The 13456-nt window shown below is 38.2% G+C and overlaps 1 protein-coding gene across 9 annotated transcripts in view; it reads left to right on the top strand.

Moving 5' to 3' along the window:
• LOC106153691 (alpha-2C adrenergic receptor-like) overlaps nt 1-8587 on the top strand; it is a 28334-nt gene extending 19747 nt beyond the window's left edge. For 6 of the 9 annotated variants that reach the window (XM_087000662.1, XM_087000658.1, XM_087000659.1 and 3 more), the window contains one exon: nt 3612-8587. In XM_087000662.1, the coding sequence (XP_086856788.1) occupies nt 4694-6397 (1704 nt within the window). In that variant the 5' untranslated portion in view covers nt 3612-4693 and the 3' untranslated portion in view covers nt 6398-8587. The other 3 variants (XM_087000660.1, XM_087000665.1, XM_087000664.1) reach the window with 3 other exon arrangements.
• The last annotated feature ends 4869 nt before the right edge of the window (nt 8588-13456 follow it).

Here is a 13456-nt window from a genome sequence, read left to right as displayed (position 1 = left end):
AGATAATGACACGATGAAGATTTGCTGCAGGAAATTAAGGTGCGTGTTTCAGAGACTGACCATGTCGCTGTAGCATAGATAAGGAATTACACATTAGTTGCACATCGCAAGAAAAATCATTTAGGCCAGAACTTCAGTTTTTTTGTACGATCCATGTCCTTGAAGTCGCGTAGGTGTATGGCGAGCTACACTTTTGTGAAAATAAGTGACCGGTGAACGGTGGCAGGTCTGCTCGTACGTTTCGCTCTTATGAAATCCATGTTCACGTTTCTGAATGTGTCCCGGGGACTGATCCTGTATGTTTTTGAAATCAGTCAAAAAACAATTGTAAATGGAAGTTTTTCTTTTCTATATTTATCGCGGAAAGTATTGTGCATAAAAGGGTACTTCGTGGCTACTTAATTTATCCACAATTTAATTTAAACACACTTGTCGCTTCTTTAGATGTAAAATAAATGGAGCACTCCAGCTAGTACCGCAACGTCAGTAGCACACGGGTACTACCTTTAAAGACACACAAGTTAAACAGCAAAACTCAAACTACACCTCTTTGTAATCGAATGAATACCTATATTCAAATCACTAAGGTGCAATATGTCTTAATTCATGCATCGGTGACGGGATTGACGTTGTAAATCTATGTAGATTTCCCCGTAAGAGTGAAAAAGTCTACTACCGCCGGGAATTCAATCGCAAAACGACCGAGAATCTAAAAACATCAGTTAATTTTATTGCATTAAGCTATTAGTCGTTTTCATTCCTCTATCAATCCTGTCTGATCTATAAATTAACGTATTTTTTATATTGCTTTTCAACGTTTTTACCATCAATGTGGCCTTTTATCTCAAATATACAACCACATGAAGATAATATACCCGTCGCCAAAATAAATTCTCTAATTCTTAAGTTCGATTAAATCAAGCTAAGTTAAATGTTTGTTTTGGTCAATAGCTTACAGAATAGGCCATCCATCTCAATCTATTAGCTTCGTTAAAGGTTACAAAGGAAATCAGCAAAAGTCTGTCCTGTTATTGATCCACTGTCATGGGTTGTTTGTTCCAAGCGATTCCTAATGCCATTCTAATCGGCTATCGTGTCGGAAGAAAAAACGAAACCCTTCAGTACCTGTTGGCTATTCTGAGAGAGAGCCTTCTAGTTGTCCCAGGTGCTTGCACTGTTACAATGTTACAGCTAGAAGAGACTCTGGTGGAGGGTACTGTTGGTATATTGAGCCCTTTGATGGGTCTGTGATCGCTCTGTATAGTTGTTACTAAGGAGGGTGTTGTTTATAAAGAACGTGCACCATAACTCAATACCAAGGGAGGCGTGTTTATAACTTTAGTGGAACCATTAGGAGATACCTTAAAAACTGACCCTTAAGTATATTGCGAACGTTCAAAGTTATACACATATACGGAAAGTGTGGTCATATAGAAAGGTGGCCTGGATTTAAGGGGATAAAAGGTACCAGGAGTACTTTCCGTTACTGATATATTTGCTCGCTGATTGATCTTTTAAGCAGTTAGCTATGGTTTAAAAGTCAAGTTATTTATATTTGCAACAACGTCCCTGTTCATAAGACTTACTGCAATGGTTTTACATGTTTTACATAATGAAGCATAACGGGAAAACGTCAAGTCACGCGGATTCAGACTAGTTATTTTATGTCTGCAGAAAAAAATGTGTAAGACTACATTTCTTTTCAAGGCAGCACAGGTTGTCGAGGATTGTAAAGTCACGTACCGTGTAACTACTTGTATCAAACTAAACACCAGTATGAATATATGAGTATTGACCGGGAACAACCACCTAATGAAAGTGCCCTGTTGATGAACCCATTCCTGAATTGTTTTCAACGAAAAAAAAACTCTTGCAGATGTCTAATAGTATCATCAATAAATCGGAACCCTGCCCATATCGTCTGTATATCATTACACACACTCATGCGTCCAAAAATTACGATGCTGGCTACAATTTCACATTAATCATTTTGCAGTAGATATTTCCACTTTCTGATTACCACACTTTGAGTAAATTAGGTTTATGCAACAATTTACAGAGGAGAGCAGCATGGAAATGAAGGTGGGGAGTCGTCTGCAGTCTCATATTTTCTGCAATCAGTTGTTTGATATGTAGCAGTCGGCAACTCCTATGGTTCTCGCTTCTTCAAAATTGTTGTATACGGAATGGTAGTGGCGTGGAAACACAAAAACACTACACGTAACACTTATGCAGAGGATTACAGGTAACTGCACGCGAGTGATTTGTTTTCACTCGAAAGTTTGATAATTAAGAACGATCATTTAGTAATCTTTGTTTCATGCCGTCATCCACTCTTGAAAATGATTTTGGCGCTAAATGTTACATGCACTGTTTGATGAAAGCGGGCTAACAGTTTCCTAATATTTTTCAGAAGGGCGTGCAGTGATTTGTGTGCAAGATTTTCCTATTAGATATCATCAGCTAGTATGTTCTAAGTAAGTCACGTAACTCTTGAGATCTACTATTTGGAACGACATAGAAAGAGACCTTTAGCATTGCACTCTGTATGAAGAAAATGATAAAGATGGACGAAAACTGTCACCAGTGGCTTCCCGTTTTGTATCATCAGTCTTCTCAGAAGCATAGGGGAGACTAGTTGGACCCCAGTGTAAGTTGGCCCCCATCAAGTCTCTTTAATAAAGTTACTTTAAGATGCTAAATTATTTCATTTGGACTCACTGCCGACGCTTTTTTAGCACTATTGGATACGGTCACTTTACAAAATCATGTGATCATTCTTTTACCCCATAGTTACTTTGTCATAAATTGATGGGGGGCCAACTTACCCCGGGGTCCAACTAGCCCCGGTCTCCCCTCACCTAATTCGCAAATATAGGCAATTTGTTACAGACAGATTTGCAGCCTTTGTTTCACGTCTGCTTGTATTTTCTTTATTTCTTATGTATCTCCTGGAGACTAAGGAAAAAAATTGGATAATCACATGGAATACATAGTCTCTGGTACACTGATACACATAAAATGAGGTTCAACATTATGCGTAATTTGTAGGCCTAATGTGCATTCGTCTTTTCAAAGGACGGGTAAATTATTGTTGCTTTTCTTTATCTCTATTTATTCATTTACTTATTTATTTTGATTCATAAAAAAAATTACCCTAAGTTCTAGATTTACGTATTGCCATCTTGATCTAGATTTCATATATAACCATATCAGCAATACGAAAAAGTAAAGTAAAAGCGATCCCATCACAAGATTTTTAACAAGCTAGCTTTTACTGTGCCCTGACACTCAGGGTAAAAAAAAAATAGATCTGTTGTGGGAACCAAATTGAACACGACTTATAAATCACGTATATGTAGCACACGTGTGTTCGCTAGAGAAAATTTTATTTTGGTGAACCAATCATGCGTAATTAGAAATGTTTTACTGATCATAAATCCTGGCGTTGAAAGATATTGATCAGTGTGATCCTCCTTAAACGAATTCATTGTGTTCCAGCGCGATCACAGCCCACTGAGCTCACACTGGAGACAGAATTTCCTAATTCATTTGATTTTCTGGAAATCTTCAGGGGTAACTTGTCAATTTATGCTCATTTTTCATTTCAGACGAAACGAGTCTCCGAGGTGCCAGTTTCAAGGAATGTGATCCTCAACCGTGACTGTATCTTCGTGTCTATTGGCAACGTGGTTTTGATTCGCTAGCGAGACTTAAGAGCAGTCTAGGCTACTACTGCCGGTTATAGAAATATGGCAACATGCCTTACGGCAAACGAAACAGAAAAAATGAGTGCAACGTGTTTTGATGTGCCTCTGGTATACAAGACGACATTCAAGGTCAGGATTTTGGAGACACTATGAGCACAGAGGTGTTTCAATCTTTGGTTGATTGAGCCGAAAACTAATGGTGACATATAAGAAGGTGTTTGTTCTTGACTTTTGTCATTTGTGCTTCGTCGCTTGATTACCACACCGACTGTACCCACTCCTGTGTTCCAAAAGGCTCTGAACATGTAAAGATAATAATTCAAAGATTTTGACAATTGGATGTGTTTCACGTGGAACCAAAGCGTTTTTGCCAATGAAGCAGAATTTGCATTAAACGCTGAAGAATATCTACGGAATAATAAAAGGAGGTAATTGTTCATTGTCCGTGTTCGTTGTCAACATAAACTAATGCAGTTAGTTTTTCAACATTATATGAGAGTTCTACCTGCTCTACCATCAGGAAATGTTCTCAGTTCGACCATACATTATTATACGCATCCTTGGGATTTGTAATGTGCTTCGAATTACTGTAATCACGAGAAGTATTTATCAGCTTGCTATGTGCTTCCGAGCAGATGAACCGTCGTATTTAGCGTTTTCGTGAGGAAAAGATCATATTTGATTATATTTTTTAACTGAAGAGCAAGTTGAATACATTTTCTGCTCTAGTGTCCTTGCGTTTTGAAACGCTTTGTACTCGGCGCACCATATGTTGTTATAGCCGTTTGCCCAAGACTTCAAAACGGGTTGCTGAGTGGTAAATATTTCAAAATGCTGAGGGTATTAATGTGACACATCCAAATATCTATCACGAACGCTTGCATGTTATACAGACAATAATGTAAAGCCGTAAGTGGACACAAAGGGAGAGATGTAAATCTAGTTTGAAAAGATTGATATTGAGAATTTGTTTTCAGGTAGTTATGTTTCATACTCAGTCTTTACAGACGACCCCAAAAACCATGACAACCATCCGGGCGTTACTCACTTTCAAAATGTCGGACATTACGACTTTGCAGTCACCTCACAACGTTAGCACGACAGTAAATCAAAAAGAAAGTGGTTTAAACTCGACATGCGCTCTTCCAAGCTGTTACTCAACTCTTCATATTGCCTTAGCGTCAGTAGTGGTCGTCGCCATCATGATTGGAATTATATTTGGAAACATAATGGTAATATTGGCCATTCTAACAGACAACCAGTTACGCTCTATTCAGAATTCATTTTTGGTTTCCCTAGCGGTGGCAGACCTATTGGTTGGTCTTCTAATCATGCCTTTATGTTTGTCGTATGAACTGATGGGGTACTGGTACTTTGGCGAAGTATTATGTGAACTTTGGCTAGCCATGGATGTCCTGTTAACTACAGCTTCTATTCTTAATCTCTGCATCATCAGCTTAGACAGATACTGGTCTATCACGAGAGCAGTAGAGTACGTTAAAAAGAGAACCCCTTTTAGAGCTGGGATTATGATTGCAACCGCGTGGATAATATCTGCAATAATTTGTCTACCACCTTTAATTGGTTGGAAGAAACCACAAAAACCCCATCGATGTGAACTAACAGACGACATCGGATATGTGCTTTATTCCACAACAGGGTCTTTCTTTATCCCCCTTATTATCATCCTGGTTGTGTATGGGAATATATTTAGAGCAGCCAAATCTCGAGCCAGACGACATGTTAAAAATTTGAGTCGGAAACCTGCAGAGAATAACGGTGTATCCATGAATAGCATGCCACGTGCAGAAACTAAACGATCTATTGGCAGCTATTACGAGGAAATAGATTCAGAATCCGGGGAACATTCTCCACATGCGTTAGAAAAAAATGAGAGTGAAATGGACACATCTCACCCAAAACTGGGTTATTCCTCCCACAGCAGATCAGCGTCTACTAGTGGCAGTAGTGATGGGCCTCGAAAGTCATCTGGCTGCACAAAGAGCATAATGACTATGGTTAGAAAAAATAAAGACGATACTTTATCTTCGAACGGAACCTCGAATGGACGCAGAGTTTCCTTTTCCAATGATCATCTGGTAGAGGAAAAGGATGAAGATAAGAACGAGAAACCCCATTTTACCTTCGAGCAAGAAAGGCCCGTTCATAATGGCAAAGTGACATTTATCTACAACCAGTCAGATAACTCTAAGGGTGGGGCCAAAGCGGGGTCTAGAATACATGCGGTATATAACAAAATTAGGAAAAAGAAATCTTCAGTTACAAGTGCAGTAAGCAGGATGAGTAAATATTCTGGTGAATGTGAAAGTGACATAGACACTGGTGTGAATACAGAAACTGATCTACTAAGGCGCCACAACGAGCGGCAGAAACGCCGTCTAGCACGAGCCAGAGAGAAGCGGGCCAGCCTGGTGGTTGGTGTAATTATTGCGGCCTTTACGTTGTGCTGGTTCCCTTTCTTTTTCACCTACGTCCTGTCTGTGGTTTTCAAATTCAAAATCAACAACGCAGTTTTTGCTGTAATCTTTTGGCTGGGTTACTGCAATTCTGGACTGAATCCACTTATCTATACCCTCTTTAACAAAGATTTCAAAGTGGCGTTTCGGAAACTGATATGGCCCAGTGGGACATGCAGTAAGCGCAGACGCTGTACCACTTACGTGTGATCTGATTAAAAACGTTTATAGACAGACATACATGTACTTGCAATGATATTTGAAGTTATATCGATTTGTATTTTTTAAATTTCCAATTGAAGTCGACGAATCCCAATTCAAATGGTCCTTTTTGGGTGCAAGAGAGGATTTTTCATAATCAAGCTCAGCTCCAATAACCGATTCATCAGAAAGGCCCCTTTATCAGTGGATGATCTAGGAAATTCTAGGTTGAAAATAATCTTTATACAGTGCAAGTGCATATTTACAATTTTTGATAAATTCCATTAAATATGAAAATTGTCCATGCATGCAACCCGTTGTGATGAAAAAGTAAGTGGTTACTTTGAGACATACATGTGACGTTTGGTCCCTTTTTTACCATCACTACACAATAGACAGTGGAAAACTCATTTCACCTAACTTAATGTACCAGTCGTATACTAGTATGTATAACGTATCTATATTGTATATATAATTGGTAAATTGACATCAAACATGTAAGCATACCTCCCTCTAAGTCTCTTTATTGCCTACCAACTATTTGCGGATCAGATCGAGGGTTATATGTAAGTTTCTGGATATTATCAGATTTCAAGTTAAAGAAATATATAAATGAATAATGTTTTAATCTAGTACATAAAAAACTGTATTTATAAATGAGGGAAGTATGTTCCTCAGAAATATGATGTGGTTATGTGTCCAAAATCGAAAAAAAATATCTTGCTTAGTCAAAAGGTCGTTTTTTATACACAAATAAAATATTTATGAAGCTCACATGTTAGCTAACGGCCTGGACGAAGGACTGAGTGGAAGTTATTAATTACTGACCGTTAGGTGGCACAGCGGACGGGGCCCTGTTAAAGATAAAATTGACCTCCATCCCTGTTCTTTGGTTGATGGAATTTTGCCATTGTACAGATAATGATATTTTGGACATGTCTACATGATATATATACGAATATTTTTCCTCAAGTTTTGTTTGTAAGTTTGTTAAGAAATGCTCCCATCCCAGCATAGGTTGAATAAATTGAAGGTGGGAGACTGACGAAGTAGGCCATCCATACTGCACACGCTACATAGTGTTAGGATTTCATTATATTTCAGTGACCGCTGATTGACTCTGTGAAACATATTTCAGACGTGAAACCGTATTGCTAATTTCAAAGAGCCAGCATACTGGAAATTGGTTTACATCCGTTCATACGTTGCGCAATCTTTTGTTGGCAGTAAAACCACGAGCAATGTGTGTTGACATCAACGAAGGGCAGTTACTATATCAACGTACTTTGTGTATTTTTTCCAAATTCGCACAAAATTTCTCCCCACAGAATGATTCCTCTATTTAAATACCAATTACAGTTGTCTTTTCAGCTAACTGCAAACTAATCCTTAATAACCTACGTAATGACTAGCGTATCAAGATAAGAGTAATGAAATGACGTTTAGTGTGCTTTCATGGTCCTTGAAAACTGAAATACGAGATTAAGAAATAACTGCGAATAAAGTTACATGTACATGCTAAGAAATACATTGTACTTCATGCATAGTTAGACAGTAAAATATATATTTTAAGACGCAATTGCACTAACAAATGATGGTAATGAAGTAAATTGATGATTGGGCGGACCAAAAGGTATGACAGGGTCGACAGGAATTTGCATTTCATGAATAAAAGCACAAAACAATGTTTCTGTCACTATATTGGTTAGAACTGACGTAGCTTTCAAGGACCAATTTGATTAAAGAAGTGCTCAGTTAGTTGTTGGAATGTCACAGACAAGAGAACACTTACTGCTGTAAACTGCATTCACAGATTACAAAAATGAGTTTACAGTGGTGAAAAAACCGGTATTTACATCTGACAGCACCAATCTCTCTTTGATCCGGTGAAACAGGCCACAGCTAATCTGAAGAACCCATACATAGTCGCCCAGATAACTGAGAATGCTGAGATCGTGTCCATGATTTTCGTCAAACACAGATAAAACATATGATAGAGATCTGTAAGATACTTATACCTTGACAGCTAACGTGAGATATGGATTTTTAGATACGAGGGAGACCTTACAATAGACCTCAAAAGATTACGTGATATGGGGATTTAAAGCCAATTCCATAAACCAGAGCACCATGTACACGTATCCAGATATTTAATGTAAATAACTAATGTACTTAATAATATAAACACCTTTCAGAAGGAACGTCGATTTTGTTTTTGTGTGTTGTTTTTGTGCATTTTGTGTATAAAGATTGGTGGTGCTTGTGTGTGTGTGTGTGTGGGGGGGGGGGGGTCACGAGATTTTAACGCGAAAGCAATCCAAAAAAAAAAAAGGATTTTGCTGGCATCCTACACAAGTTTTGAGTGCTTACCGCCCATGACTCTTTCCACATACTAAAAAATATCCAAATTGTGTATATGTTTTTAAGACCACATTTTTTCACTTCACTTAGTCTAGCAAAATTTTACAGAAATAGGGAATTTTAAGAAAATGAAAAGACCAATACATGACATATCGTCCCTTTAATTTTTACATTTTATAAATTTATGCCATCATCTCCTATTGTTCAGTGTGCAGTTTCATATAGGCATTAGTGTCCCTTTTTGACGATGCACGCAACGATAATTGCTAACATCACTTGATTGAAGGGAAGAATATCGCACAAGAATCAAGTTAAGTACGTGACAAAATCAACACAACGACCTGATGGTTGCGTTCTATTGAGTTAAGTTTCACACTTCCTGTCAAACAAACAATCTGATCATACATTTATGACCTTGGACAGATTCCCAATCATTTTATTTTGGACTCACTGACTGGCAACAAAATCCAGCAACAAAGTAATCATACCCAGATGAATGAGCTTTACTTTACATTTCTATGGCCTCCCATCGGTTACTTTGACAGAAGTGCGATGATATATTTTAAAACATTAGGACATTAAATGGTGTACGTGCAGATAAAGAGGCAAAAAAACATTTTCTTTCTTCGCAATCTTGATGAATACACTGCATAGTAGTACTGTACAAAAAAGCAGTCTAAGGACCAAACGACTTCGATAATGTTCTCGCATACAACTTGTTTTTAATTGTTACCACGATGTTAAGTTTGACCTTTGTTTCCTCCATGTTCTAAAGGATAAATCCAATTGAAGTTTCAAAGAGCGATTACTGCCGCATTGAATTTACGGGAACAACTACCAAATGAACAGGTACATGCCTCACGCACTCCTCATGACACACGTCTCAATCAACCACTATTTCTCGACATTTGCTGCCAATGTCTCTTTGCCTCACTTCTCTCAATAAATTCAATTACTGGCGATGAATTCGTTACACGGTGTTACATAGGCATTCCATACTTGAGATCAATGACGCGCTTGGTTAGGGGTCAATTGAATCGTGCAGCGCGTTTCTGGTATTGGGAAGCATCCAGCATCCCCCTGTATATGTACGATTTGCCTAATCAACTTCGACAACATCGAGAGAAGGGCAATATTCACCTCCCGTTGATTCATTTCCCCATAAAAGAAACCTTAAATAGATATCAGGACCAGTTAGGCACGTCTTTTTACCTAAAAACAATTAATTAACTAAGATATTGGAAACATTTACGTGAAAGTAAATGGGCATCTCAAACAGGCCTGGATGCGTTGGTGAAGAATTTTGCTGAAATTGCAGAACCAATCAACTGAATACCGACCACTTGTCTACATCAATTGTCGGTTTTGCTGCATTATGGAACCGAGCACAAAATGAGAGATTCGGATGCATTTTGTTCTCTCTGAAATGCATTTAACAGTGTTATTGCTCTGCTCATAACATTCTTATTCCGCCGCATTTCGTATGCGAGGTAAGCCACTTGACCGTAATCAAGAAAAAGCAATACAACAATTAGGGCTGAAAGCAATTAGTTTAAGGTTAGTCTTGTTTTTGAACAAGATTTCCAGTATAATTAGGCCAAAATTGCAACCGTAATGTTTAAACGATTCGAAAGGGGATAGAAATCTACTCTTATTGATTGCATTAGAATAAACGCCAGTAGGTAATGAACCTAGCAATAGACAGTGCAGCCAATCCAAGTTGCTGAAGTCAAGCGCAAGAGGCTCGGCTGATAAACATGCCATATTCAATTCGTAAACCATATCTTGCCGAGTTTAAGAAAGCTATCATGTTTGATAATCTAAATAAAATTCTAGACAGTATTGATATGACGGTTTTTGACGCATACGCCTTGACAAGATAAATACCGTAGTTTTGAGTCTTTCTTGTTTTTTGGTAAAAAATTCAGCTTTTTTCACTAATTAATATCAAAAAGTTATTTTCGTCAGCGTTTTCTGAATCCAACATACTCCAACAACAAATATATCAAATTGTAATACTGATTTACAACTAATTAAATGATTGCACAAATACCTTTCTTAAAGTAAGATTTCGGCACAACACATTGGGTGAAGTCATAACACCAGACCAAACTGTTGACAGTCAGTATTAAAATACATATCTGTACCCCGCCTGTACTTCACTGCTTGTATTCAAACTACGTCATCTATCCGGATGGAAGTGTATGTTCTGCAGCCACAGGAAAGAGAAGGCGTTGGGACATCAACGGGATATCCTGGGTGTCTTAACCTGCACTTAATTAAACCTTAATGAGCTTTGTAATACGTATTTTTGGCGTTGGCATTTACCGCACTTGCCGTTATTATTCACATGCCAATACTGATTACGCAACGGTCTCTTGCACACGTTTCTTTGGAAACTGTAATTGGCAGAAGGCGCATCAACAACATTATATATATAACGTGTTTTGGGTGCTAAATATTGGTAGCAATGACGTTCTCGTTGTGTCTATACGAGAGAAGCGATTGTTTTCATTTTGCCATTATCAATAGAACTTAGATCAGTTTCAATGAAGAGCAATGATCAGACAGCAATTTCCTCATCTTTACTGCCCATCAATCGCAAAAAATACCCTACGCAACCCAAAATATCTCATCACTCTTACAGGCTTTGATTTCGATTGAACGCACAAACATTTTGCAAAATAAATCATGCTGGATAATCTTAATAAAATTATACAGAGCTGAATTTCTATCTTCTGCAATTCACAAATGACGGTCATAGTGACATCTAAGGGGAAGATACCTAGTTTCACCAGGCTTGATAACACCATCACCTGGCAATAAAAATAATTTCTTTTCAAAGTGTTTGGTCCACAAAATTTCCTCACTGTCGAGAGAAAATGGATTTTTTTGCTGAAAGTAACGAAATTAATTCTTTTTATGTGAAAAGTTTTGATTTACTGCGACCGATATTATTATTATTGCCACTTGTATAAGAGAGTTAGCGTTGGTGCCATATATGGCAGTCCATTAAAGCTGTTATCCTTGTACCCTATTCAAAACTTCGATGCTGCCAATTCCGGTTTATGCAGCATTTGCCCATTGTGTCACGAGAGCACTAATATTTCAGAACGTCCACATTCACAGGGTATTTATCAATAAGGCATATTTTGAACAGTTCACCAGATATGTTTTCCCCTTTAATCAAACACAAGAGGAAATTGCTTGCTCCGTGAGACGTTTGTTTTAATGGAAAGTGTCCATATAGTTTTCTTTTATTATGTGTGGCACAGATTAATTTCCTGCGCCTGTCGTTGTTCTTCTACAGTAACAGTTATGTCTAGATTGTCTGCTATTTTGTTGACAACAAGGTTGGCGCTTATATATCGCTGCCAATATAGGCTTGCGCGACAGTTGCCTTATATGAGGCCGCATTCAGAATAGTCGACTAACTAGTCCGCGGGTCAAATATGGCGACCCAAGAAAAAGCTTGCCGTCTAATCCGTTAATAGCCACTGAATAGATTCCCAGTGGTGAAGTATTCAAGTGGGTCGACCATATCTGACCTTCGGACTAGTTAGTCCACTGTTCTGAATGCGGCATAAGAGACCAACATATGTGTAGGGGGCAAAGTGCAAAATATACGGTAACCATTCGTTTTAACCATTTTCAAACTCTTTTTTTGTCTCTTTGGGTACTGTTAAACATCAACACCTACATGTAGGTAATACATGGAGTTGCAAGCATAGCATACAAGTCAGTTCGGTTTCTGAATGGATACCGAATGTTACCACTAATGTAATCCTTGCTGTGAGAGAAATGTAATACAAGATGAACACTAACCCCGGTGGATGTATTTCAGGTCCCATGTGAAGGTTACATCAATTTAGCAATGGATCAGTACCCCGTATACTGTTTACATTTCGTGCACTGCATGTACATTGTAAGTAGGCCCCTTAAATGTTTTACAGTGATGTTAAGACACATTCCTATTGCAAAAATATGTTTCTGCTCGTCTCAGATGAAAGGAATATATGTTCATCTTACAACTAACTGAAATCCACACAGCACGCCTCCAAACCTAATGTTAAGTGAACCTGTCGACTACCCATGGCTTTTGAATGCCTTCCCGATATCTAATTGAAATCTGTTCACTATTGGGCCAATGTGCTAACTGTAATGATTTTCAGTGGATAAAAGATACGATAATTTCGCACCGGAAAAGGGCCAGTAGCATTTCCGATATTGGTCAACCATTTAGAATTGCAATCAATCCCTAATTTTGTGTAATTAAAAAAACGTAGCTTTAGTGAGCCGGGCAGGACGTTTACACATCCTGTGTCTTCATTGGTGACAGCATGAGGTCACTGTGAGGTTAACGCGAGGATATTCGGCCAACAATGAGCTATAAAGATGAAGAAGTAAGTCCAATGTTGCTTTGGGAAATAACCTAGCACTGATCAAGAAATCTATATGAACGCATAGAGGAGCATTCTACAGCAATCCATTAGCGTTCACTAGCTGTGATTCAATTCGATTCTGTATCGAGGGTATTATTTTTCAGGACTAAAAATATCCATTTTCCCCCAGTAATTTATCATTGGGAATGGATTCCTTCAAAAGCAACATATTTTGAGCTAGACGATTTCGGTAGACGATTTGACGTTTCGGTGGTACTACTGTACAAAGCTAATGTTTCAAGTCCAGGTTGATTTTAATTTGCCA

The sequence above is a fragment of the Lingula anatina genome, chromosome 1, assembly GCF_051362555.1.
Source record: "Lingula anatina isolate TDL-2025a chromosome 1, LinAna3.0, whole genome shotgun sequence".
Taxonomy (NCBI): Eukaryota; Metazoa; Brachiopoda; class Lingulata; order Lingulida; family Lingulidae; genus Lingula; species Lingula anatina.
The sequence above is the reverse complement of the archived record's forward strand: the minus strand, read 5'-3'. Positions and strand labels throughout refer to the sequence as shown.